The sequence below is a fragment of the Apaloderma vittatum genome, unplaced genomic scaffold (genome assembly GCF_000703405.1).
Source record: "Apaloderma vittatum isolate BGI_N311 unplaced genomic scaffold, ASM70340v1 scaffold2207, whole genome shotgun sequence".
Lineage (NCBI taxonomy): Eukaryota > Metazoa > Chordata > Aves > Trogoniformes > Trogonidae > Apaloderma > Apaloderma vittatum.
The window spans coordinates 374-28,256 of NW_009724379.1; the positions used below are offsets into that span (position 1 = coordinate 374).

The following is a 27,883-nucleotide window of genomic DNA, read 5'->3' on the forward strand; positions in this document are numbered from 1 at the left end:
AATGCCTGTGGGTATGGCACCTCTCATGGGTGAGGCAGAGAGAGTCTTGCCGCTGCGCCCATCCACCCCGGATGGCTTCAGCCATGCTGCAAAAACTCAGTGGCCGGGTTTGCCAGGAAGACATCAAGGAAGACAACAAAAGGCCATTTTTGGCTAACATTTTCTTCCGCCAGACGTAACGCTTAGGGCGTATGGGGGAGGAGGCGGCTTCCTCCACAGGACAGGGCAGGGGTACTTGGCTTTTCGGGGTATGGGAGCTCAGGTGCCCCACGCGGTGAGAGCCCTGGTTTGGTTCACGAGAGCCTTATCTTTCACAGAAAGAACAGCATTTCCTGCCACAGCAACTGCCTATGACAAGAGCAAGTGACTTTGCCAGGAGAGGGAGCTTACAGAGAAATGGTTTCTCCTAAAGCCCCAGGAACGCAGCAGACGCACGCACATATGCAGGGGAGGGTTTCTCTTGGCCCAAGGGGACAGGGAAGCCCCTAGGGTGCCAATGCGGTGCAGGCTCCTTGCCTTGTCCAAGCTCATGCTGGCAAATAGTGCAAGTCACAGGGATGCTCGTGGTGGTTAACTGCAGGTCCCCTGCTGCGTGGCACGGCTGCAACTGGGCTCCTTGGCTGAACCATCCAGGGGCCATGAACCCAACCCGTGGAGCTTCTTGTTTTCCCCTTCCTAGAGTCATTACTTTGGTCATGTTGAAGTCTTCAGAGACCGGATCCAGGCATCTGTCCCCAGGTGACTGTGTGACAGAGGGGACTTGCCTCACCAGAGGTGGCAGCCACAGAGGACACCATGGAGGAGCATGACTCTATTAAGCTGGACTGTACAAGGATCCTCTTTACTACCAACAAAGTCAGGGCTTTCAGGTGTCCTCCTTCCGTCACCCCCTTTAGCTCCTGGAGACAAACTAAATTACTTCTGTCCTGACCACAAGTGTGCTGAATATTCACTCTCTCCAAGTCTGGGGAATGCCCCCAAAAGGTGAATTGCCCCGTCCTGTGAGAACAGTAAGACAGAAGCAAGAAGACATTGAGGCTACAGCCAGTGTTTTGAGATGGACATCCCAACAGCCGACCTAACCCCTCCAGAGGTGGACCTGGCTTTGTCTGTTTCGTAAGATGGAGGAGCTAGCTCTACGCACCTTGGGAAAAGACCTTCTTCACTGTGGCACCAAGTCTGACGAGGAAAACTAGTCTGTTTTGGAAAACATACACATTTACTTCCAAAGAGGTCATCCCAGGACCAAACACCCACTGGGAACTTCTTGCTGCGTGGAGGGTGAGGGAAGCCTACAGTTCTTTGAGCAGAAAAGAAACAACAACAGAAAAGTAACAGCCCAAAGGACAGCAACTGATGGGAGAAAAATTAATCCAAGAGGAACATCAGCTATGTACAGCAAGCTCAGGGACCCTCCATCCGTCGGGGTAAAGGGGTGCGTTCCCACAGGTGGTGGATGAAGCTTTGGACCTTCCCATCCTTGCTGGCTGGGCGCTCCACAGAGCTCAGCGTCAGAGCACAGACACTGAAACAAATGTAACAAGAATAACAAGATCCACTCTGTTTCTCAGGGTTCCTGGCGTGTCTCTGCTTCTCTCTCTCTGTGCATCCCCCCTGGGTGTCTCTGCCTCTTTAGTCTATGGTTCCTGGGTGGATGCTGAGGACTGGCGGCTCAAGGCAAGTGGGAGAGTAGTTGAGGTGAGGCTCTTTGATCCACAGCAAGGGGACCCCGTTCTTGCCCTCCGAGTTCTTGCTGGCATTCCGGCTCTTGAACCGCACCAGAAGAATGGTGATGATCAAGATGCCGAAGATGGGGAAGGGGTAGAAGAACACAAAGTAGAAGAGGGCGTCATTGGAGCAGATGACAGACTGCAGGGTGGAGCCTGGAAAGAGACATAGCACAGTCACGTTTCATGGCTTCTTTGCAGTGCAGAGCCTATAAACTTCTTCAGAAATATAAAATAACAGATGCTTATTAATCTGTGCTAATACAGGAGGTGGGGCTCTGAGAAAAACACCAATATTGGAAAACAGCAGCAGCAGCAGAAAGTTATTGCAGAATATGTTTTGGCTTTATCCGCCCAAGAGTTTTGTGAGTGCTAGAGAGAGCCCACCCTGAGGCAGATTTTATGATCTTACGAAGCGGGGAGATTCCCTCAGCAGTGGTACACAGAAGCAGCACCCCAGGCTATCTTCTTTAAAGGCCCACAAAACTCCTATGACCTCTATCTCTGGGGCCTCTACCCGATGGCTTCAAGAGTTGCTGGGAAGAGACCCTTGTGCCACAGCCTGCACGCCTGTGCAGAGCTAAACCAAATGCCAGGGTGTTTCCCAAAGGGAAGGGTTAAACCCCAGTGGGGAGCAATGTCTGTCCCCACTGACCGGAGACATGCCAGGTGGCAAGTGCTGCGGGGTGGGTGTCGCCAGCACAGAGCGAAGTGCAGTGCGATGCTCAAGCCCAAGCAAGAGCTGGGCTACAAGCCATCACGGTGACTGGAAAAGCAGGTGAGAGCCAGTCCTACTCACTCTTTGGCCTTTTTATCTTGGTTGAAGCAAATATGCAGGGGATGCCAAGGCCCTGTCCCCAAGAGGGTCATCGCATCTTCTCACCTGCATCCTGCACGTGAATGGCGACCATCCCTGACTCCTCCTCTGCCAGCCGGTACCACACGCCATTGGGGTCCGCCAGCCACTCCTCCACACGGCAGGAGTAGTTGCCTGTGTCAGCACCGCTGGCTTGTAGCACCGTCAGACGGAAAAGCACTGCTGAGAGCCTCTGGAACCGCAGGCGGCCCTCCCAGCGACTGGCCTCAGGGCTGAAGATGGCGTCAGGGCCCACGCTCAGCACTGCTTCCCTCTCCTCCTCCTCTGCCTCTTCCTCATCTGCATGGCCGCTCGCCTCTTTGGCCCGCAGGTTGTACCATGTCACTGCAAAGTGGGACTCTGGGCTGGAACGGGACAGGATGCTGCAGTCCAGCGGGAAGGAGTCCTTCTCCTGCACCGTGAGGTTGGCGGTGGCCGTGTCCACCTGCAAGGTGGGATCTGAGGAGACAAAAGGGAGAGGTGAGCGCTGAGCAAAATGCTGTCGTCAAAGCCACCCTGTACCGGTGCAAACCGACTGTCATGACTCCGGTGCTGGATGCGATCCAAACGAAATGCAAAGGCTCGACGCAGCCTGCCAAGTCCCACAGGTACCTCCGTGGTCAACCCCGCAAGCACAGCATGCTCACCTCACCGCATGCTACCTGGCACAGGGTCAAACGGGAGCTTGTCTGAAAGTGCCGTGCTGCTGCCCTGCCCATGCAGACCCTCGCAACTGCTAACAGGAGTGTGTGTGAGCGGGGAAAGCCGCTGCAGCTCATCCAGACATGCTACAAGAACATGTCGAGAAATACTGAGGTTTGGTGCATATGCTGAGAAGCAATGTACTACTCCTCCCCAGCTACCGGTGCTGCACTCCACACTTATTTCTTACTTCTTTGAGAGCACTCAAGAGTCTTGAAAATCAGCATGACATAAGAGGAGAGGATTTTTTCTCCCAGCCATTTGGAAAGTTATTTGAGAGTTATGAGAGGTCCTCAGCACAGACACAGCAAGGATGCTTCCAAAAGTGTGCTTGTCTCATTTTTTTTCTCTAGTGCTTGCTGCAAGGCTAAAGAGACATTTCTACCTAATGGAGACACAGTGTCCAGAACCCAAGATGAGTTGATTAAAGGCTGACTTCAGGAGCAATTAACATTTGGTTTAGTGGTCTTGCCAAGAAACACATACTCCAGGGACTGCAATCAGTCCAGATCTGAGCTTTCACTTAAAGACTAAAAAGCCCTTTCTGACGTGGGAGCTGAGCAGGAAGGGCAAGCTAATAGTTCACTGAGGAGAGAGGCGTTTTCTCCTCCAGTGGAGATAGCTGGGCAACCCCTCCCTCGTGCATACTCTGGGTATTCCTGCAGGAGGGGGCTACTGTCCTCCAGCTCTCATCAGCCATGGGGCTGCTGTGCCCAGGGGGGTTTCTCATTACAGCACCTGCCCTTAACTTCTTATATGGTCCCACAAGGAATATCTTCATTAAGGGCAGAGCTCTCCAGGCCACAGGCAACATGACTGTGTTCAGTTCACAGCTTCCCTAGGAAGACTCCTGAGCAGAAACAGGAATGAGGTAAGTTCTGAGATTTCAGGGACTGCTGAGGTAAAAAGGAGGAAGGGGAGGAAATAGCCTGTCAAAATCAACACAAAGCCTCCTTCACCTCAGCAGGCTAAGCAGAAAGAGAACTGCTATCTGAAGATGCTAGGAGGTTTTCCTCCCCACTTTGTTCACAATTATAATCCTGAAAGATGAGCATGGAGATCCTCACTAATGAGACATGAGTCACAAGCTATGCTATTTTTGTCATTTTGTTAGCTACTGGCTGCCATGGAATCAAAAAACAACAACAACGCTCTTTTAGAAAAAAAATATCCTGAACTAGTGCACCCCCAACTCCTCCTCTTCCTCCCACTCCATATCCTTCTGTGATTCAACATGAGCCTCACTCAAGACTTTCCCCTGACGTTCATTCCCCTTCCATCAGGGCTGGTAATTCTCAGCCTGGATGAAGAGCAACTACACTTGCAGGGTACAGGGTCTGCCTGGGGTACGGGGTCTCTGCTCAAGCCATCTTGGACAGCAAAGTTTCCCAAGCAAGGTCCTGGTGGATAAGGGCTGTGCTGTCCCCTGAGAGAGCTCATCCTTCTCAGTACAAATCTTCTCTGCGAGAGAAGACCACTAAAACCTTTCCAGAATCTTGCGCTTTTGCCAGTTTTGTTGCAGAGTTATGAGGCTGACACCTTGGTGGAGTGGGCAGGTATAAAGTACCACAGCAGTACTGCGAAAGTGGTTGCTTTACATGCTGGAAAGTACCCAGTAAGTGAGGACTATAGTCTGACCTACAGCCTTTAAGACAGACATTTGAGTTGTATGCCTCAAAAACTAGGGAATCTATATTTTCCAAGGTAAACTATCTTTGCAGCTTATCTGTTGTTAAAACAGACAAACCTAGCAGAGTACCCTGGCAATCCATTTTTGAGGGCTTAGGAGTCCACAAGTGCTGGTTAGTCTTTAAGAAACACCTTTTAGAAGCACTGGAGCAGGCAATTCCACTGTGTCCTACATCAAGCAAGCAAGACAGAAGAGCAGTTTGGCTGAACAGGGAACTCCTCGTGGAGCACAAGAGGAAAAAGAAATGGTGTGATCTCCGGAAGCAAGGTCAGGCTTCACAGGAAGACTACAGAACTCTGGTTCCTATATGCAGGGAGAACACACAAAAAAAGCCAAAGCTCAATTAGAGATGAAACTGGCCAGTGTTGTGTCAGGTAACAAGAGGGGCCTTTTAAAGAATGTTAATAGCAAGAGGAGGTCTAAAGAAAACACTGGACCAATACCTGTTGAAGGTGGTCACCTGACTACTAGGGATGGAGTGAAAGCAGAGGCATTCAATGTTTTTTTCCTTCAGTCTTTATTAATACTGATAGACCTTGGGCTCTCCCTCTGAGTCAGAGGACCACAAGTGTTGGGAATAGTGACTTTCCATTTGTGGACATTGAAATTCTAAGTGACTGGCTGTACTAGCTGAACGTTCACAAGCCCACGAGTCTGAAGGGATTCATGCCACCGTGTTGAAGGAGCTAGCGGATGTTATGGCTGGACCCTTCTTGATCATCTACCAAAGGTCTTCAGAGTCTGAAGGGGTCCCTGCTGACTGGAAGCTAGCCAGCATTATTCCAATCTACAAACAGGGCACGAGGGAAGACCAAGCGAACTACAGACCTGTTAGTCTAACCTCAACTCCTGGAAAAAAATATGGAGAAGATTATACTGGGTACTACTGAAAGGTGCTTGAAGAACAATGGAATCATCAGGCACAGTTAACATGGGTTGACAAAGGGTAAGTCCTGTTTAACTAATTTGATGTCCTTTATGACAAGGCCACCTGCCCAGTGGGTGAAGGGAAGGTGGTGGATTTAGTTTTTCTGGATTTTGGTAAGGCTTTTGATACTATCCCTCACAGATCTCTTTGGACAAGTTGTCCAGCTGTGGGATGAGTGGGTTCATGGTGCACTGGGTGAAGAACTGGCTGAAGGCCAGAGCTCAAAGTGTTGTAGTGAACAGGGCTATGTGCGGTTGGCGACCAGTCATCATTTCAATTCTAGAAAGACTGGAACATTGGACGATGATTAATGATGTGACATTTAACAAATAACGTCAGATCCTGCACCTCAGACAGAGTAACAGCAGGCACAAATGGGCACAGTGGTGGCTGGAGAGCAGCCCTGCAGAAGGGGGTCTCGGGGTGCTGGCTGACAGCAGGCCCAACATGATTCACCAGCATGCCCCAGCTGCCAAGAGGGAAACCCATGGTTTGGGGTGGATGAAACACAGCATGACCAGGCCATCAAAAGAGTTGTTTATCTTGCTGTGTTCAGCATTGGTGCAGCCTCACCTTGAGCACTGTGTACAGTTCTGGGCCCCAAAATATAAGAAGGATGTGAAGATCCTTGAATGTGTCCAGAGGAAGACAACAAAGCTAGTGAAAGGGCTAGGAGGCCTGTGAGGAGTGGCTAAGGACTTTGGGCTTGTCTAGTTTGGAGAAAAGGAGTCTGAGGTACAACCTCATTGTTGTCTACAGCTTCCTGAAGAGGGGACATGGAGAGGGAGGTGCTGTCTCTTCTCCCTGGTATCCAGTGACAGGATGTGTGGGAATGGTCCAAAGCTGCTCCAGAGGAGGTTCAGACTGGACATTAGAAAGCGTTTCTTTACCGAGAAGGTGGTCAAACACTGAAATAGGCTTCCTAGAGAAGTGGTCAATGCCTCGAGCTTGTCAGTGTTAATAACATGCTTTTGACTTTTGGTCAGCCCTAAAGTGGTCAGGAAGTTGGATTAGATGATCAGTGTAGGTCCTTCCCAACTAGAATTTCCTATTCCTATTCCTATTCCTATTCCTATTCCTATTCCTATTCCTATTCCTGTTCCTATTCCTATTCCTGTTCCTGTTCCTGTTCCTAATTCCTATTCTATTCCTATTTCAACTCCTTTGAAATTGGAGTTTGCCCCCTGGTTTGAACCTCTCTATCACTTTTTACCCCACTAGATCCTGGAAAGAAGAAGCACCTGCAGAAATTTCTGATGCCTATCTCCCCGTGTCTGGGCACAGCCTAAACAATGACTTTAGGCAGCAGGATCTGTCTGAACCACTATCACCTGCCAGAGAGAGGCCAGGAAGCCTGTAAGTACCCCCTTGTCCATATAGGAGCAGGCTCCTCATAGCCAACTATTGCTCAGTCAAGAAGCCTGAGTCCCTGTCCCAACTGATAGAAGAATCCTTGGAGCTGTACAACCTGCATCTGCTTCTTCACACACATAAGGGGTAGCAGCAGTGTGGTCTTAGACCTCCTCTGCTGCCTTCTTTTCATAAAAGGACCTTGCCACTGTAGGCTGGTGGTGAATGGAAGCACAGATAGCTTCTCCCATCTCATTCTCAATCAAAATGTGAATAAAATCGGAAGCCTATCCTATTTAACCTGCCAAAAGTGCTGTAAAACGCAAAATTTGCATATGTAGCAGTGACAAAATCCCATGTCCATCTAGCTGTGTTTGCAGGACTTGCTTTATTCCTGTTCCAGAAAAGCAAGTGTGCACCCAAGAAGACATGCAAGAGAGCATCAGCACAGTCTGCAGCGCAGCGGCCCTGCCCTCTGCTCGGACCCGCTGCTGATGACAGACAGATGGTGACCTACAAGGCTCCAAGAGGGCAGAGCGCTGCTTAAAGCTGTTGCTGTGAGATCCCTCTCACCTGGCTGCTTAACAGTGAGGGTGGTGAGTCCAGAGAGGTCCTCCGCCCGCTTGCACCAGCGGTCGCTGGGGGCAAGGAGCCACTCCTCCACCCGGCAGTCGTAGGCCCCGCTGTCCCGCACAGTGGCGTTTTGGATGGAGAGGAGGTAGAGACCTGGGGACGGGCTCTCCAGGTGCAGCCGGCTCCGCAAGTCACCCAGAGCCACCAGGTCCCCATAGCGCAGGGTGTTCTGCCGGCTCAGCCGGGCCACGGCCTCCTTCTCCGGGTGGCCCGGTCGCCAGACGTACCACTCCACCGAGAGCTGGGACGAGGGGCTGGTCCGGCTGCTGACCAGGCACTCCAGGGTCACCCACTGGTTCTCCAGCACCGTGATGTTCTTGTGGGTCTGGTTCACCTGCAGGCGGTTATCTATGGGAAAAGGCCATTAGAAATGCAAGGTGACTGAGGGGTGCAAGGGTCCTTTCTCTCCCCACAAGCCCTTCCCACATAGCCACAGTCCCGGGGTGTGATGAAAGAATGGAGAAGGGCAGAAAAAGAAACCACAACGGGGGGAAAAAAGGGGGAGGAAAAGAAAATAGGACTTGCGATTTGTAGAGTTTTTTGAAAATCTCATGCTAGCCAGCACTAACGCCTCCCCTGTTCAGCACATGGAACTGGAAACCCACAGCTTCCCAGTAGGACCCAGGGTGTCTTAAGTGCACAGACACCTTGTGAAGAGAGGTAACATCTCAATCTTTTCTCACTGTCCTCCTGGGGCAGGGCAGTAGCCTTGTCAAACCTGACCAGAACGCCCTCCCATTGTGGGAAAAAGGAAAAAAAGCAAGGTGGAGAACAAACGGCTGATTATAGGGAACCACTGCAAAACAAGAAGTGGCATGAGGGTCAAGTCACATGTGGTGTTTTGCGGCCTTGGGAATGCCCCTGGTTTTTTGCTCCACAATTTCATTGATACACAGGGAGGTGACTGCAATCAGCTCTTTTATGTGAAATGACGTATACTCCACATTCCTTCACAACTTCTTCCCAGGGGCACTGCCTGGACTTGCCTGGTATGGCTGCTGCAGAAAGCGATGAGCACGGTACTTCCCAGAGAGAGCTGGGTGATGCAAAGGAGAGGGCAGATCACAGCTCGCCCTGGTCCCTACCCACCCCACAGCCATCTAGGGACTTTGCAGACAGACACAAGGGGCTGGGACCATCAGCGAGCAGCATGCTGGGCCTGCTGCGCTTCCTGAGTGAGCAGGCAAAGCCACATTGGGAACCATGCTCCACCCTGCACCCCATCCACAGATCTTGTGTCTTGCCAGCCAAATCTGAACAGAGAAAATGCATTAAGGCTCCTAGTCTGGCCCTGCTATCTAGGTGCGTCCCTCCTGCCCAAGGGACTTTTTCCTCCAGAAACAGGCATCTGGAGCAAGCGGGGGACAAGGCAAGTTTCCTTGTGCAGTACTGATGCTCTGCCTCAGCATCACACGTGGGGTCCAGGCAGACGTCAAGAGACAGTACTTGCCTTCCTGCCTCCCCGATTTGTACAAAAAGATAGCTCCCCAGTGCATGGGGGCCATCTTTAGTTCCTCCATCAGCCCACCTTTAGCGGGGATGTTCGCTGCCACGGAAACCACCAGCAGAGCCGATTTCTCCTTCCCTGACAGCCAGCTCCCCACCTCATTAAACTCGTTCCTTGCATCTCATATGCACAGCACAGAGGGAAAAGAGACAAGGCTCCCCGCGCCTGCCAGGATACAGGCACACAGTAAAATTAAACTGTGTGTAAAACATAAAAACGCTTTCCCAAGCAGGCAGACGCCAGTTCTCTCTCAGTAGGTCGCTAGTCGACACTCTTGCTACATGATGCTTTTGAGGATAAAGAAACCTGGCTGGATATGGAGGGCCTCTAGATTGTGGGGGACAGAAAACCTTCATTTGAGGACACTGAAATACACTACGACCCAGCCTAAATGGACAAGGGTCACATCAAAGGCGGAAAACCAGGAGGGAGTGACAAGTCTCTAGTGGGAAGAAGAACAGAGGATCCACGTTGCTCCAGAGAAGCTTGTCAAGCTCACGAGCCATGCACAAGAGCCGATGCCAAGGGGACCCGTGGTACCTGGTTGCTTGACGGTGACCTCCGTCCGCCCCGACACCTCCTCTGCCAGCTTGTACCAGGCATGATTGGGGCTGAGCAGCCACTCTTCCACATGGCAGTAGTAGCTACCACTGTCTCGGACCTCGGCCCGCTGCACCGTCAGGCTGAAGAGCCCCCCAGACGCCGAGCGCTCGAACTGTAGCCGTCCCCGCAGCCCCTCCTCCTCCGCATAGGTGCCATACTCGAAGGCCGAGCTGTGGGTGGTCTTCAGGATGAGCTTGCCGTCAGCGTCAGAGGGCTTGTGAACATACCACAGCACAGCGAAGTGTGAGTCAGGGCTGGTCTGGGATTTCACTGAGCAGTTGAGGGAAATGGGCCGGTTCTCCACCAGAGTGATGCTCCGCTTTGACTTGCTCACTTGCAGCTTGGTCACTGTGAGGGAGGAAGAGAGAAGAATGAGGAGGGGTGGGTCATTAAAACAGAAAAGGAACTCAACTGGTTTGAGGAGGACCAGAGGCTCCTCCATCAACTGCCAGCACGGCTGCTCTTGCCTGGGTCCCACCTGCACTGGACCTTTAAGTGTTTAGATGTTCTCCTACCAAATCTCTTCTTTTACACTCCACTCTACTCCTGGATCTTCCCATTGTGACCCTCAGCAAAAGGCTGCTTTTTCATAGTTTGTTCTTGAGAGATCCCCCTTCTTTATTCACCACGGTCTAATGCACCAAACCTAGCGAAGAGACTACACCCAAAGTCAGTGGGTTTTTTCATGGTGAAATCCTACCACCTGCACCTCAGGGCAATGAGCTGTTGACAGTTCCAGAGAAAACCATTTCCAGGAAGTGTAAATTAAATGAGACTCTACTGCTGTCACATGACAGTCATTTCAGTGACACATAACCCACAGACACACAATAGCTGGAGAAACAAACACAGGCACAACTGGAAAAGAAGAAAAAGCACTAGACTGGAAAGGATCGGCAAAGAGCAAGCTCTGTTCCAGTAGCTAGGAGACCTGGCTCTAGATCTACCATGGATGTTGCGGTCTGGGACAAGCTACTGGCATGTCCCCTCCCTCAACTTTCCAGGAGCAATTGCAGCTCCCATGCGGGTAGCTAAGCAGTCACACAGTGCTGAGGACAACGTGGCAGTGTCATTCATTCTTGTCCTGCAAGGAGAGAGACAGGTTTCCAATTCCTCTCTCCTTGTAGGAGCAGCAAATAAAGCCTCTGCTGTGTGTGCTCAGGCTATGTCTGTCACCGGAGCCTTGACCCAGGGCACTCCCATCTTCAGAGGGGGACATGAAGTGCACACATTTGGTGTGCCCTGGTGTCCTGCTGGCCACAGACCTGAGGAGAGGAGCATCTCCTGGACACACCACTCCTCCCAGCAGCTCTGCCACCACCTCCCCTTCTTCACCTCACCTGGCATGGCAGCTCCCCTCTGAAAGAGGGCATGATGCCTTGCCGCCAGGTGAAGGGATGCTGCTGACAGCTGGCAGACCTCGTAACGAAATCTATTGGGCGTCCTGGGCGCAAGCAGCATGACGAAAATGTTGCACGAGCAGCTGAAGGCTGCCAGGGGAGCTCTGCCCATCCGCACCCTGGAAACCCATCCCACGCATCCTGTGTTTGTGAGGAAGCAATGTTGTCTCCTCTCTCTTATCGAGAGCTCCCCGCTTTGCATCACACTTTACTTCCAGCTTCTCTCAGTCCCTGGTCTCGGATGCCTGCCAGCACAAGTGATGAACAGAGGCACCAAGGGAGAGGACAGGCACAGGCAAACATCATCAGATGGGAGGGAGGAACTCCCACCACAGCCAACGCTTTCTTTCTCTATCACAGCATCTAGATAGGCACCCTGGTAACGCATTAGACATTTCCCCTCCAGTATGGATTGCCCATGGCTTTAATCAGTATGCTAATAAAGACTCCATGGGTGTGTTACCAGTATGGCATGCAGACAGTGGAGGGAGGGAAGGCAGGAAATAGTCCCTTGGTTTTCCTCTCTGGGGACTTCAACCTAATGGTGAGATTTAGCATCACCCCGCTGTATTTCTGCTGTACCCTAGACACACTCATCCTTTGTTTTGCTTCAGGGCAGCAGTCTTAACCACCACACTCCCACTCATCCCACCTTTTTGGCTCACCGTTGGTTAAGAAAGGTTATTTCAAGCTTTAATCAATCTTCCAAGTCCCTGGGAGATGAACCAATAAAGGGGAAGGTGATTCTCAGCAGTTTCCTTTCTCCCCCAGCTCCCTTTCCAAACAGTTTATTTTTAATTGGTACTGGATTATTTTCTGCAACCGTTACTAAGGAAACCTCTGTTACTATAGCAACTGTGTATGTTAAGTCAGTAGCCCTATATCTATTAAAATGCAGTATATATACACACGCTGCATGTGGTGGGGTGGCTCAGTATCAACACACACACAGAGACAGAGCCAGGGTATGCACAGACCAGAGCTGTTGAGAGGCAAGCATCCCTGCCAGTGCTCTTCCCACATCGTGGCACCTCCAGATGAAAATGAGAAGGACGGGCATGGAGTACTCCTAAGCCTGGTGTCTGAGGCAACAGACCTGCACCTCATACATGGCAGATGTATTTCACTAAAGCAGTGAGGGCTTGTTCCCAGACCACAATCGTAGCAATTCTCACTGTGTACAGACAGCATGGATACCTGAGGTCATCTAAGAGCTTTTGGACAGCCTCCATGCAGTTCTCCCTGCTTCCATTTGACACTTGGGAAGATGTCTTCTTTTGTGAGGATAAGGGTGATGAGGAAGAAACCTTATTAACTCAAATTCCATGCATGCCCTCCAAGCCCTCCCTGGCAGCCACTGCAGCCAGCATTCAGTAATTTGCCCAAGCAGGCAGAGTCCCCCTAATCTTGATGAGATGATCACTTCTGCTGCTACCAGTCAGAGCAGCAGGCCTTGGCAGGGAATTACAGGTCTTCCCTTTGCTAGACTGCATGCACTTGCACAGGTTCCTAACACCATGCGTGAAGTTTCATCTTGATTAGAGGTATCAGTGATATGTAATGACACCCCTGCAAACGCGCTTCTCATTTAACATGACTTATTCTCTTAACAGAGGCACACCACGTAAGATGTGAGTACAGGTTTTGTTTCCCTCCCACAGAATTAGAGAGGACATTCTCAGTCTTTTCCACTCGGTGAACGCTAAACGCTTCCCCACCCAGGTGCTGGTTCCTGCCTAGTAAATGCACGCCTACCTCTTCTTCATTACTCTTTGCAGATTTTACAGAAATAATTCGTGGCTTTCACAGACCACAGGCTGAAAACTGCTGAGCTGGAAATACTGTGGCACACAGGTTAGCTTGGGGCAGCTTCACCTTTGGGCTGCAGGCTGGTTTGCTTGCTCATGCAGGGGAGAGATCCCCAGCCTGCAGTCTGGTTAAGATAGGGGAAGCTTTGTGTGTCGCCTTGTGCCCCTGCTCTCCCACAGGGATGACCATCAGCCACCATTCTCTGATACGCAAACTAATCCAAAAGGCTCCTTTTGCATTTGGGAAAAGTGACTTAAAAACAAAAAACAAAATTACATCTTGAAGTTAGTGGTCAAGAGTGATGGTAGTGGTACAATACAACACCAGGGAGTCCACTTCTTTCCACCCTGGTGGTAAGCACAAAGTGCCTCGTGCAGCTTGCCAGGTCATGTTTAAAGACGTCAACCACAATGTGGAAACGGTTGTAGCTGCTGGTGCACAAGGGAGATCGCAAGAAGACTGATGCCTCAGGCACCAGGCCAGCCGAACCTCGCTCTCCTGACACAGGGGAAACTCTCTTTCTTGGCTTAGGGATTTGCCCGGGCAGAGAGCCAGGGAAGGCCTTTGACTGCTGAGTCAATCCAGTCTGCCCCAGGGGCTGGGGTTTTGTGTGCTGGTGCAGGGCTGCCCCAGCCCTCTGTCAAAGCAGCGGAGGTGGTGATGTGAACAGGCACGGTTACACGGCATTCTCTGTTGCGCTGTCAAGAGGCTGATGTTCTCTTAACAGCCTCCCAAACATCTGCTTAGTGAGGGAAACAGGTGCATGTGTCTAGGTGAAGTTATCATGCATATCATCTGCAAACCGTAATCCTGTTGCCACGATGTCTCCCGGCTCCCTGGAGGGTGCCAGTAAAGAGGATATCATACCTCAATGTACTGTAATTGGCCCTACATATGCTATTAAGGCTTTCAGTTTACACTGGCAACAAGTCATGCTTACAACCCCTCTTGTTTTTTCATTTTTTTATTAAAGCCAGCCTGGTCTCCCAGCCTCCGTGAAGCCACACAACCTGTGTGAAGAATATGTGCAGGTGTTGAGCTCTGTAGTGGTGCTCTGGCAGGGGCCCTGCAGGTAGCACCAGGACAGAAGACATCAGCCCTCCGATGACACACAGAGACACCTCTCCCACACCACTGAGGGTATCCCAGTGCATCTGCTGGAAGAGCTCTGGGAGGTTAAACGGGTGACAACTCATGGTGGAGCCCGGCCAGGACGTACCTGTTAGGGTGGAGAGGCTGGCAAAGACTTTAGGTGTCCACAGCAAGTCCATAATGAGACACCTCGCTTCACACACCATCCTCCAACATCGCAGTCCCCTTTGCATGAATTCCCAGGCTGAGGAAAATGTCCCCACACCCATCTGCAGGAGCGCGCATCATCTCCGGATACCTGCAGCAGCCTCTGGTCCTCAAAGCTTGCACCTCTGGGCTGGGGGGCCAGGTCAGACACACCTTACAGCCACAGCAGGCTACGACATGGCTAGGTCTTCTACAAGCTGAGACATATGCTAGGGGATTTCTACATGCCATCAAGCAGGCTATCAGTCTCCGCAAGTTGGGCGTGTGCTAAGCACAGTTATACACATATTGGGGGAAGGGAAAGCAGTCATCGGAGGAGTAGGACAGAGGTAGCGATGTGATTCACAGCTTTTCTGCTGACTCGCTGCCATGGTGAAGCCACTTGGCTCCCTCCCTTCTGTTTCCTAATCATCAAGCAGGAATTACAACACTTACCTTTACCAAAGAGCTTTGCAATCTGTATCTGAAAACACTGTGATAAAAAGATGCTCTATCTCAGATTCTCTACAACATCTTCCCTTCTAGGTAGCAACACAATACAGCAGCAGGAGTTTACTGTCCACCTGGGAACCACTACTACCAAGTCCTGTTTATGGTGATGTTTAACTGCAGCTGAAGACACCTTCTCCCCAAAAAAGCCCTATACAAAACCCTAGCCTGCTGCCCAAAAGAGGAGGGGTCTGCTGGCTGGGGAAATAGCCAGCAGCTGTGGTGCAGAAGCAGTGGGCAGGAGGACGGTCAGCACCAGCCCACAGAGTCCCCGGGGAGCCCTATCACCATAGTGGGGAGGCAGTGTCCCACCTTGGAGGCTGCTGCCCTCTGGGGAGAGATCCTCCAGAAGATGCTCTCGCCTGGAGAGAACCGATGAAGTGTTGCAAAAAGTTTTCCCGGGGAATGTCCTACTTTTAAAAGCCTCCATTGGGATTTCACTGTGCTGAGGTGTGTGTTGGGGGTGGGAGAGCAGAAATGAGGCCAATCCAACTCAGACCCAGCCCTCGTTTAAGACCAGACATGGAGTTTAGCAGGCCAGTCAGGAGACATTCATTCTCAGGAACACAGCCCCAAGGCTATTCTTCCTGTGAGGAACCCATCTCTCCCTGGTACCCTCAGTGTACAACTCTGAAGGGCACCAGCCAGGCTTTTGGTACAAAGTCATCCAACTCCTCAGCCTGTGGTCACAACCCTGAGGTGCCTCACCATTTCCCATGTTAGCACGCAGTGCCCGGGACTCATCTAAGATTCCGGTTAGCTCAGTGGTTTGAGTGCGGTGCTGGCAACAAGGACCAACACCGAGGTCGAGGGTTTGATTCCTGCTCGGTCCCCATGTGTTGCCAGGTCTAGTCAAGAGGTGGTGTCCTTGCCCAAGCCAGGAAGGTTGGACTAGATGATCTCTAAGGTCCCTTCCAGCCTAGGCCATTCTATGATTCAAGAGATCCACGTGCAGGTCACTGTCCTACCACAGGCTTAGACAGGCATTAACGCTCAGCCCTCTGCCAGTCCTTATCCCTTCCACAAAGCCGGGCTGAAGAGCCTCCTGCACATCCACACATGCTGCAACGACAGCCACATTAATGGCTGGGGAGAATGAATTGGGGCAACAGGAGGTCAAGCAAGTACATGCCAGCCTTCTGATTCAGAATGGTGAGCAGTGGGTGACTCATGTTTAATAGGTTAGCTGAAAGTAAACCAATAGTCAAAGATTTGTGAGCCCTTTCAGAGAAGAAGCATCAGAGGAAAGGTATTTGCAGAAGGCAAGAAGATGAGACGCTCCTAGGAGGACGTTGCTCATTAGGCTTAACCATGGCATAGAAATCACAGCAAAGACAAAGACATCCAGTGTTGAGGCAGCCTCCCTGGAGATGAACACGGCGGCACAGCTCCCAACTCCTGCCATTCTCTTTTAACAGAACACAATTCCTCCTGAAACTGGATTAGCGAGGTTGCAAATTGCATTAGCCAACATGGGAGGCTGCTGGTGCAACAGGAGCAGGAGAAAGGGAAATAGCGTTCGACTTCGCCTGCCATTATTACTGCCATTATTAACTTGTCACTTTACTGTAGTGTTCCTGTAACAATGAATTATTGCCTGCAAACAGGCTGACATGATTGAATTACTGGGAGAGCAGCTCCGTGGGAAGGAGAGACAACGTTAACCCTTTCCTGAGGAACGCTCAGCTGCTGCCCTTTCCCAAGCTGACAGACAAAAAGAGTCAAGGCTTCAACTTCCAACCCCAACCTGCCGTCTTGACATTCAGCAGTGTTGGTTTCAGAGCAACACCAAAAGTTTCTGTGGTTCCCAAACTGCTCTGGTCCTGGCTGCAGGTGAGCTCCTCTGGGTTTGACATACAGACAAAAGCAGAACCTACCTGTCTGCAGCACTGATAAAGATCCACGGCTGCAGCTCTCCAATATCTGCAGGTCTTCCTGTAACCTCTCTAGTCTACTAATTTTGTAAAACTAAATCCTCGATTTTGCATGCTCCTCCTTTTTGGTATAGAGAAGACAGGTGCCTGGACAAGCCACAAAACTTAAGGACTGCTAGTCTAGAGGGGTGTGGGTCACCTTGTTTTACAACTCACCCCTCACAGGGTTGGTATCATCTGCTTGCGGACAGACAGAGTGTTAATCTGACTCTGCTCTCCCCTCCCCAATTCCCACAGGGCAGAGACCCTGTGGGCAGTGGGAAGGAGCAGGCATGCCTCCACCCACCCTGGCCATGCACCTTGGCATCTCCCTGGGTTTTGCTAAACATCAGCTAGATGACACTTCTCTTTCAAATTTACTGCTCCTTGTTTGAATGTTGCAAACAGCACTTCCTGCAGCACAGACCATTGGGTGCTTTCAGCCCCAGGAGTAAACTTAGAAACTGGCTCTTCTCAGAGACAGAAAAAGGCCAGGGATAAACCACCAAGTAACCACGCACTTCAGTACATTCAGTAAGGTGCCACAGTCTATGGCTCGGGAGGTGCAGATGTTCCCCTGCCTCACAGCCTGCTGCTGCAGCAAGATGAGCCACATACTGAAATAGCTGTGCACATCCATGCTGACCATCACCTATTCCAACAGCCCCAGCCCAAAATTCCACCCCAAGCACAGGCACGTGCCCTGAAGCACAGGCTGTGCTACTGCAGCTTGGGGAAGTGCAGCTTGATGCTCTCGGGATGCTACCACAGGGTGCTGTGGCAAAGTAGACCAGGCATGTCTCAGACTGCTGACCTACCAAATACATAAGCAGCGGGTCAAGCCCATCGATGCACGTCTCATGGTGTGGTGTGAAGACTGCAGGCGGTGACAGGGACATCTGCTCAGCCAGGGGACAGCCTGGGATAACCAGCCGTGCCATGCCGGAGTCTGTGGAACGGCTACCAAACTAGCAGATAACCAAGTGGGGCCTCAGGGAAGCATGCACATGTGACAGAGAAAGTCTCTTTAAAGCCCAGAAGCCATACATCTGTGAGCATACATGGAGAAGGCCATATGTGTAGCTGCCGGGATAGAGAAAGCTGGGAAGGCCACGTCTTCAAGGTCTGGCCATGAATAAGCCAGAGACCACTGGCTGGGACATGCTGCTGGCCTAGGAAAAGCAAGAGCTTCCCCAAGAAACAGAAATCATGTCTCTCTGAAGGACAGCAAGATACAAATACACCCAAAAGCAAAATTCCCCACAAACCTAAAACCAGAAACCTTCCTGCCAAATGCTGAAATGAATGTAAAAGTTCTGCAGGAGAGAGAGGAGGGGAAGGAGGGATAAAAGATTCCCAGCATGAGTTGTGCCTGCTGTCAGAAAACACTGTATGGCTCACTGATCACTTGTAAATTAAAATATGGAGATAGGATCACTGGAAAATAAATTCAGTACCAAGCTACAGCCGCCAAGGATAAAGAAAGAAAAAAAATAACATACTGAGATATTTAATCAACTCCTCATCAGGAAGACTTCAAACAAAGGAACACTCTGTCAATTAGGAAAAAAAGAAATTAAACGTACCTAAAGAGCAAGTTATAACACATACAGCAGCACCACACACAAACTCCCGCGCCATTCTGGAGGCTGGCCATTAACAGCTGAATTCCCAATAGGGTTTCAGAAAAATATTTGAGAAGTTTGCGTAGGTGCACGCTAAGAGTACGACTGCACCCTGCAGCGCATGGCTGACTTTGGCATGTGTTTTTGTGTACTTTCGCTGTATTTGAGTTGAGCATTTTCAGTGGCTACTGCTGAAAAGCTGGCTGCTACACAGAAGGGACTGAGATGCTGAGCGCTGTATGAAATGACAACTTCTTGCCACCCAGAAACCAAGCTCAGGCAGGACCATGAGGTTTTTTGGATGTTACTCGAACCAGCTCTGCCAGCCCCAGGTTGTCAGTGCTGCCCTCTGTGCAAAAATAAAGTCCCAAGACAAGGATCCAACTGAATCCATCCAAGAACTAGCTCACTCCACTCACCTCTAACTATTCCCTCCTACCAGATTAATTTTCTGCAGGTTTAGTAAACTGAGACAGTGCACAGTGGAACTGACGCTGGCAGAAGGAATGGAACAGGACCATGCAGCCAGCACCATCCATCAGGGATGAGGATCATCTCCTTCTCTGCAACCAAGTGCTAGATCAGCTCCACTTGTGCCCTAAACATTCATGATGCTGCTGCCTCCATAAATTAACTGACAAATTTGACTACTGTGTGGAAAAACAACCAAGTGAAATGAGCCACCTGTTGCTTCTTAAGAAATTGTTTTCTTGAACTTCCTAAGGACTGAGGTTGCAGCACGATAGGCTACACAGATCGATAAATATCTGCACTCCCTGTTTCTCTGTTATACAAGACAGGGAAAACTGCAGGAATTTTCTTTAGTGGTATCCCAAATTCCTATAAGATAGCACTGAGAGCCAACTTTTACGTATACATGTTAAAATAAAAGACCCTGAGCCATAGCTTTACCATGTTTGGCACCTCCCGTTTTCCTGTAAGAAAGCAGATCGCAGGCCGAGTGAACCCAGAAATTTAGTCTTTGACCAACGTTAGAACAGGTAAAAATGCCAGAATAATCAGCCTCTTATGGTCCAAAGTTCTGGAAAAGTGCTCAGATAAAAACTGTCCTTTTTTATTGTGCTGAAACAGAGGTATTAATCTCACAAGGTAGAACCACCATGGGAAGAAATTACTTAGGTTATTTTACTGAAGTTGCTTCCTTCACATGGGCCTGTTCAGCATGGCTCTCTGCCTGCCTGTTCAGCACTGTGCCTCTTGAAACAGGATGCAGCCTGCCTGCGCAAAGGACCGAAGGGGAATACATAGTTTCTCATCCCAGGACAAGCATCCCACAAGATGCAGAAGCTAGAAAAATGGTATGGGTCCCACACATGAGGATGGCTGGCCAAATCTGCTGCTTAGGTGTGCTGGGAGGGACACCTGGGCTCGTTAGGGCTCTGACTGGAGGGCTGAAAATGCAACAAGAGAAAAATCACGCTGCTGCATCACTTAGCCTGCTGGCCCTGAGGTCACTCACCTTGTGGAGACCAGCAGGGCAGCTAAGGGGCTGGGGCTCCATGCAAGGGACCAGGGAAGGAGGACGGTGGTCAACACTTTATCACCACTGGTCCCTCTCCCACAAGGGCTGCCCCTCTTGACTCTCATTTTGAAGTCTTCAGGGATGTGAGGGATAAAGCTTTAGAGCTGGACAGTGTCTAAATACTGTTCACTGCAGAGTATTTTAGTCTAAGGAGAGCAAACAGGGAATCGATGAGAAGCTAAAGTGTGTGGAGAGAAGATGCTTAAGAAAACATCAAAGAAGTTGCGTGTGCACAGACTGCAAACAGGCTGACAGGTTCTGTACATGTTCTGTATAGGCACGCTGCTAATGGGAGTGGAAAACTGCTCAGGAGATATCAGAGGGAGAAGCAGAGAGTGCTTTGAAATGGAAGTGAAAAAACTGCTCCTAAAAAAATAACCATGAAGACACTTAATCTGAACAGAGCAGCATATTCTGAATATATCCCAGGTCTCCCGGCATTGTCAGTCCTGTTAGGCTGAAAAGCAAGACTGCCCATACTAAGATCAATGGGCACATACAGAGCTGAGTCAGGGTCCCACGAGGATGCATTCCCACCATCTTCACCCTTGTGAAATGCATCCAAGATGCTTCACACATTTAAAGTCCAACTTCTCAGGTTTATGCCCTTGGGCACATTTTCCAAGCTGAAGTCCCAAGGGAAGCCCTAAACATAACTGTCTGCAATCAGCTCAACACTCTTAGCTCTGACAGAAACATTTCATCTGACAGAAACATATCCCAAGCAAACCTGCACAGGAGCCAAGTATCACTGCTCCCAGATGGGAAATGAAAGGCAGGGGGAGGTGAATCACAGCTCTGACCTTGCAAGACCAGTGTCAGCATCCCCAGCACATGGTTGGGAACACTGCAGGGCATCCAACGCGAGCTCCCTCTCCTGCTGCTCACATTGACAGGCTCATTTCGACACAGCAGTCTTTTTGTGGGATTAAGATGGCACTTGCTCTGGGTGCTTTGGCTCTGCTGACACCAATGCAACCTCATGCCGAAGTGTGATCTGCATTGGGGCAGACCTTCCTGGCTGAGGGATGTGGCAAAAGCACGGCTGGCTTGAAAAGGCCAGCCAGGAAATGTCTCCCTTGGAGTGGGGCAGGGAGAGCATCTCCATGTGGATGCGTGCCCACAGGCGAAATCCCACCTTAAATCTGTACTTACAAACCAGTGCACAGACACTACAGGGCATGTTATGCACCACAGCCGCAATGAGAAGAGGAGGAGGCTCTCAGGTGCGCATGACATGACGAAGATGGGTGATGGGAATGTTGGAAGCAAGGTGGCTAAGTGTGGAGAAAAATCAACCCAGGGCACTAGCCTGGGATAAATAACTGTGCCAGGGAGCTTGCAGGAAGCCTTGGTGGGGAAACTGTCCCCAGAGGAGTTGTCAAGTGTGGGGACAGAGCTCCGCAGGGCAAACACGCGGGAGTATAAGGTAGAAGAAGCAAATCCACTTCTGAGGAAAAGAAAAAGGGCTCCAGCTGGGTAACTAACGCAGGTCTACATAAGGGAACAGCCCTGGGTCACACAATACTGAACCCCTTCCTTTTGTCTGTTCAATGTGCTAGAAGCAGATAGGAAAGAGCAGCAGCTCTAAGGCAGAGCAGCAGGTCTTACCCCACTGGTGGTGAAGGGAAAGGAGCAAGTCCCCAAGCACCCAGGGGAGAGGAGACTGCTCTGCACCACAGCTACTGATGAACAGCCTCCTGTCTCTCCTGAGCACTTTTTGAACTCCTTCATCATTCAAGTAAGAGCACAACTACTTTCCAGATGGAACAGGCGGCTGTAAAGCAGAGAAGTAGTGCTATCCTACAGAGTAAAACCACTCTGGGATCAACCAAGCAGCAAACTGAAGTTTCCAGACTTCACTTCTGTGAGGAAGTTTCCAGCTCATTAGCTTTCCTTGTTTAACTTTATTGCTTGATGCTGCCAGCAGCAAAAGGTGTCAGATTAAGTAGGCACTTTGCAGCCCTTGAAAACACTTGCTTAAGCCTCCATTCAAGAGTCTGGTCAGTACTCACTGGCAACCTATTGTAAAAAACACATCTTTCATATCCATCCACAAGTGCATCCCTCACAGGAGACACTGCTAAGAAATGAGACAGAAGAAAGGCATTATCAGTAATATCTGATTTTCATTTGTTAGGGAAAGTCTGTCCTCACACTCCGTAACTGCTTGGCAACTGTTTGGAAATCAGACCTCCTCTCCCAGCATTAAGTGTGTCATAAAGCAGCCTGTTTTCCCAGTTCTCCTCTGCCTCAGCCCATCCTCATCCTCCCAGCATCCCCAGCCTGCATGGTCAAAACCACCCCCTACTTGGCTGCCCACTCAGTCTTCATATGGAAGGATGTGAGGGATACTGAACAGTCTCTCTGTGGGATGGACTGCCAGGGATGGACTTGGACAAACAGGTAAGGGTCCTCTGCTCTCTGTTCCTTAGCTTTCTCTGGCCACCACAAGCCCAACGCAGCCAGGCTGCTGTCAGTGGTGGTTTCTCAGGGACAGTAGGAGAGCGGTAGAGCGCTCCACACCCATCCACGTGCAGAGTTTCAGGGGAAGCACAGCTCTGGCTCACCCTGCTCTCAAAGTAAGGTTCGGGTACAAGCCTCCCTCAGCTTCTTCAAGGCCAGCTTGAGGATCCCCCACCCTCCCCCTCCACAATGTCTTCAACTTGACAGCTCCTAATAAACCAAACTTTACAATGCAGCCCCTGGAGAGTCCCTGGAAGCTAATTAATGCTCCAATGAAGAGCCTGACTGCCTTGTTTGCTCGACGGCTCCCAGGTCAATCAATCTGCCATAGCCCAGATTGCAAAAAAAGCAGTGAGGAGCCCACCACCCCTGGTGTCTGCTCAGTTATTATCCCCCACCACCCCTCCTCATTCCTCCTCCCATATTCATTACTGTCAAAAACCTGGCAGTGAGAGGGTAGATTTATAGAAGCGATTGCAGCTTCTCCCTGTGTGCCCGCTCCAGGACTAGACATGAAAGAACTGGCCAAGGCACGACGCAAGGACAGAGGTAGGAAGAGTACAGAGGCACGGGGAGGTAGGTGCTCTCAGGTCGGGATGGGTAGGTCTATGCCTGAACATGAAAGGGGTGAGAGGATGCTGGCGGGGCATTTGCCAAAATCTCCTGCTTTTGTGGAAGCCCTGCTTTTTTATTCCGCTGTTGCCAGAAAGACTTCCCAGCGCTCAGACCCCAGGCCTTCTCAAAGCTCTGCCAAATCACCCCCTTGGCTTGTGCTGCAGGGGAAAGATAAGCACAGTAACACACACAAGGACAATAGCAATTTAATACACCACCACAAATCTGCTCATGCCTCCTTGCCAAGAGTCCTATCCAGACGTCCTAGCCTGCCCAGATCGCAGCGGAGTCCTCATGCACAGTGCCGCCAGAGACTGTCTGCTGCCCTTGTCTGAGTCCTGCAGACTGCACAGACACACACTGCTCCCAGACAGCACCTCCTGTCTCAGCTGCTCCATCCCTGAAAACCTGGCAGGGAGAAGCATGAGCCAAAAAGGAGTGAGGAACAGAGCCTGCCTGGCAGCCCTTGGGTCTCCTCTTGACCCCCGTGCTTCTATCTACCACCTTCCTCCCTCGGGCAGGACCTGAAGCCTGTGCACCATTCCCCCCCGACGCTGCACGTGGGTATTGCCTAATTGGCATCCTCACATCAATAGGTCACCTGGATTCAAAAGGAACCACCTGCATGTCTGCCCCCCCTAAAACCTGAGAGACCAGCAAATGCCCCTCCAAAGACAGGACACATCTGTCCTGACTGATCTCTTACAGATCAGCCCAGTAAAGCTCATGTGGATGATGCTCTTCTCCATCCGGAAAGGGGCAAGTGCATGAAGGGCAAGGCAACATCTCTAGAATGGAAAGGGGTGGTGAAACCTCAGGGAAAAGGGTTGGTGAGCCCTCGGGGCAAGCCCCATCTTTCAGGGATCAAAGAACTGGAGTTTCAGAGGCAGGACAGATGATACTGCAGTGAAAGGGGAGCCCCAAACACATGGATGTGAGTGGGAAGAAATCTCCACCCCTGCACTCCGGGCTCACTCCAAGCTCAGCCCACGCTCCTCTGTGTGGTCTCCTGCCAGCTTTGGCTTTGGAGAAGCAGCTGGCATGAACTGAGCCGTACTTTTATTGTTTCTCCGCCTCTGCTGCAACATGATCCTACCAAAAAGCAGTAACAGGCAGTTCGGGAGAAGGAAGTAAGAAGAATACTGTGTAGCAAACACATGAAACAGCCACAGGTGATCTAGCCAGTCTGGTCCACAATCCTGCCTGACAGACCCCAACACCAGCCTAGATTCCTGCCCCAGCCTACAGAATTTAAAACCCAGAGCTCACCCTACAGCAGTGCAGGTCTCTCGCCCTGCAAAGCACGAGCTACCTGGGGCTGCGTGCCCCTACCTGTGTGCCACCCTCTCTCTACTTTGCAACCCAAGGTGCGCAGGCTCACGTGACATCGAGGAGCAAGGCCATGAAAGGGACCTTCAGACACTACTGCTGCTGGTGAGTTTTCACACACCAGCAAGCAATGAACACCATGCCCTCGTGACACCTAAATTCTCTATAAGCTCTCGCACACACAGCTAGCACTCGTTATAGGGCTTTTTTTTCACACTGCTAGTCTTTATAGTGGCTTCATGCACAACGGGCCAGGAACATCACACTCTAAAGGCCAAATCTGTCTCCAGGTGCCACACAGGACACTTGTGTCTTCCCACCTACACACCTTGTATTCAGAGCTGGGTTAACACTGCTATTGCCTGCCTTATTCACTCCCTCTTTCAGGAGCAATGTGTTTCGTTTCTCAAATACTGCTTGTTCCTTCCTTGGAGTAGGAAAGGATTGGAGTCTTTCAAGCTGAAGTTTCTTCAACATTACCTGGCCATGAGATAACCATAGGTGAAATTACTTGGCAGCCACATTAATACATGCAATTCAAAACCAGTGCTGCCACCTCTGCAGTTACCACTAAGCAGGGATGACAATTACAATCACAACGCACTGTAAAAGTGCCAAGGAGAGACAGCCTGAGCACTGAAATGGCAAACCAACACACTAGGAGAAGCTCCAGCACCCTGTCCCTTGAGGATGTGAGATTTCACAAAGCAAAGTGATTAATGAAGCAATCAGGCAGCCACTATTTTACCTTTCTCATCTGAGCACACTTTAAAGGCTGACATATATCGATTGCGACATCTGCACCTGGAACCTGTCAAATAGAAAGGTCACTCTGACAAACAGGGAGCAGGGGTTTAAGAGGAAACTAGAAGCCCAACATTAACTTACAATCTGGAAACACACGCTGGCTCAATTTCCCAAAAGTCCTCCAGACGAGCATTCTTTATGCTGCCCCTTGGTGGATCAGTAGTGGAGATAGTTCATCCCAAACCCACTAGCATATGGGTCAAGGCAGGAACGCATGTCTAGTGCCAAAGGAAAGGAGAAATCTAGGACTAAGACACCCAATAGCAGTCTGAAGTTATCTCAGGTTAACTCAGATTAAGGCAACTATAGAGACACAGAATCAGACTGACGGCACTCTCAGGTATTCTCTTGTTCAGAGGTCCTGAATGACTCCTTTTAAGAAGCCCTGGGTATTAGCTGAAAACCAGCATTTGCTTCACCAGCACAAAGCTGACTGGGGAAGCTCTAGAATGTTCATTCAGAGGTGCCTGAGGAAGATGCCTCCCACATAATCCTGGATCCTCTCTGGAGATTATCTGGCCAAAGACCCAGCAACGACAGGACAAAGTCCTTGTCAGCCAGCAAAATCAGAGAGAATCAAAGCAGTCACTGGTGTGACTGCTGGCATTGCATTCATGTAGAACATCAACCATCTGCTCTCAGAGGCTGCCTGGGACATGGAAATAAAATACAGAGAGAGAGCAACAATGGTGCTGGAGATGCTCTGAGGAGTTCCTCTCTTCTCTTCCATACCCCCTTGTGAGCCATAAACCCACAACCATTATGCAAGGCTCATTGGACTGACAGCTAAGATTTGTGTAGCAGCAGTTTGTTGAGCAGCAGGGAAATAGGGAGAGGTAAAAACCATGGAGACCTAGATGACTTGTTCTGCTAAGGCATCACTTGATGGTTACTGCTCCAGTAAAGAAGAACTGGCTGCCAGTGCACAGTTTAAATGTCCTGCTCGCCACCCTGAGCTGTGACACAGAAGCTATTTTTTGGAAGTTGCTATCAAGGATTTCTCTTTCTCTCTCTGTCTCACACACACGTATATGTACAGAGATGTGCCATGAAGAAGCATATTACTCCAGGGACCTTATCCAGTCAATGCTGTTTCCTAGGGATATAAGCTAAAATGAAGAAGATCACCAATCTGACCTTGCAGGCAGTAAAACATGTATTACAAGGCAGGATAATAAAGATAAATGGAGAAGATTAACCTGGAGATGAGGGAAAGGAAGGAGAGAGGGAAGAAAGATGATGGAGAGCTCATGAGATGCTTGGAGCTCACAGCATCCCCTGACTTTTCTGAAGACTTGTTAAGGCTTAGGGAAGGCAGAGTACAGTATGAAAAGGGACACTGAGGAGAAAAACACAAAGCCCAAGACAGAGGACAGACTCTAGGAAGGAGTCCCTCTGCACAGGAACACTAAGGGAAGACTACACCATGATGCAAGGACCGGAGCCAAAAGCCTTGAAGGTGCTAAAAGCCTCACTCCAAACATCAACTCCAGCCATAAAGCTGAGACAGTAATAAACTGCTCAGCACTGCAATGGCCCAGAGTTGCCCTGACCAGGTATCTTTGTACTCTTCATGTCTAGAAGGTATCACCCAAGTAACAGTGACAAAGAATAGAAGGCACCTAACTCTCTCCACTGGCTGTACAGGGAGCACAAGCACCTTGTGGGTTTTCTGACTCTCCCTGCCAAGCCAAGTGCCTGTTACCTAGCTGTTTCACACTCTGTGTGGGGACCAGTGGCCCTGGTGAAATTCAAATGGCAAGGGCTCAATTTCAGTGGGCATGAAAGTCAGGCTCTTTGATCACCAGTTGCTTTTGAAGATGCATCCAGCAGAGCAAGAGATGCAGCCAGTTACTAGACAAGACCTACAGAACCTTATCTATGGTGTACATGTACACGCAGGCTTTGGTGGAAGCAGGTCTCTCTTCTTTGATCCCATTTGCCCTGTCCCTCTCCTCTCTTCCTTGGGTTAATCTGCTCTGATGAATAGCAACCTGAAAGCCACCTCTGTCTTAGAAGAACATCTTAGCAACTGGACCAAGCTGCAGTCACCTCACTTCCCAGAAGAAAACCCCAGGAACAGCATACGAGGAGCAAAGAGAGGACCTAGTTCTCCAGAGGTGGATAAGGGAGATCCAAAATATGCACAGCTGAAGAGTCGAGCACAGTTCCACCTGAGCCATGCACAAGTGCAAGATGTCAGTCGCAGTCAGGAGAGCAATCCCCACTCCGGAGAGACCACTGCAGCTCTGGTACATCCTCCATCCCTGCGATGCACTCCCAGCCCCTCTCACACGCTCTTGGCACTCACCTGGCCGCAGGACCCTGATTTCCAGCAGGTTGGAGGTCCTGTCCGCCAGCCGCGTCTAGCTGCTGTTGTAGTTCTTCCTCCAGAGCTCAGCCACGCACTGGTACTTGCCGGCCTCCGTGTCGCTCGCCCTACTGATGCTCAGGCGCACATTGTTGCTGGATTCGGCCTTCTCGATGGCTGTGCGGGTCCGGAAACCCACGTACCTGTCGCCCCACTGGACCCCACCGTCGCGCGTGAAGGTGACCAAGTCATGAAACTCAGTGCTGCCCGCTGGCTGGAAG

The 27,883-nt window shown here is 50.5% G+C and overlaps 1 protein-coding gene across 1 annotated transcript in view; it reads right to left on the reverse strand.

Moving 5' to 3' along the window:
• Positions 1-1,632: 1,632 nt before the first annotated feature.
• The window catches only part of IGSF3 (immunoglobulin superfamily, member 3), a gene marked incomplete at its 5' end in the record, with an annotated part of 69,820 nt that continues 43,569 nt past the window's right edge, over positions 1,633-27,883 (reverse strand). The window contains 5 exon segments of the mRNA XM_009872454.1: positions 1,633-1,883; positions 2,611-3,042; positions 7,827-8,234; positions 9,934-10,344; positions 27,603-27,876. Coding sequence (XP_009870756.1) covers positions 1,633-1,883; positions 2,611-3,042; positions 7,827-8,234; positions 9,934-10,344; positions 27,603-27,876 — 1,776 coding nt within the window.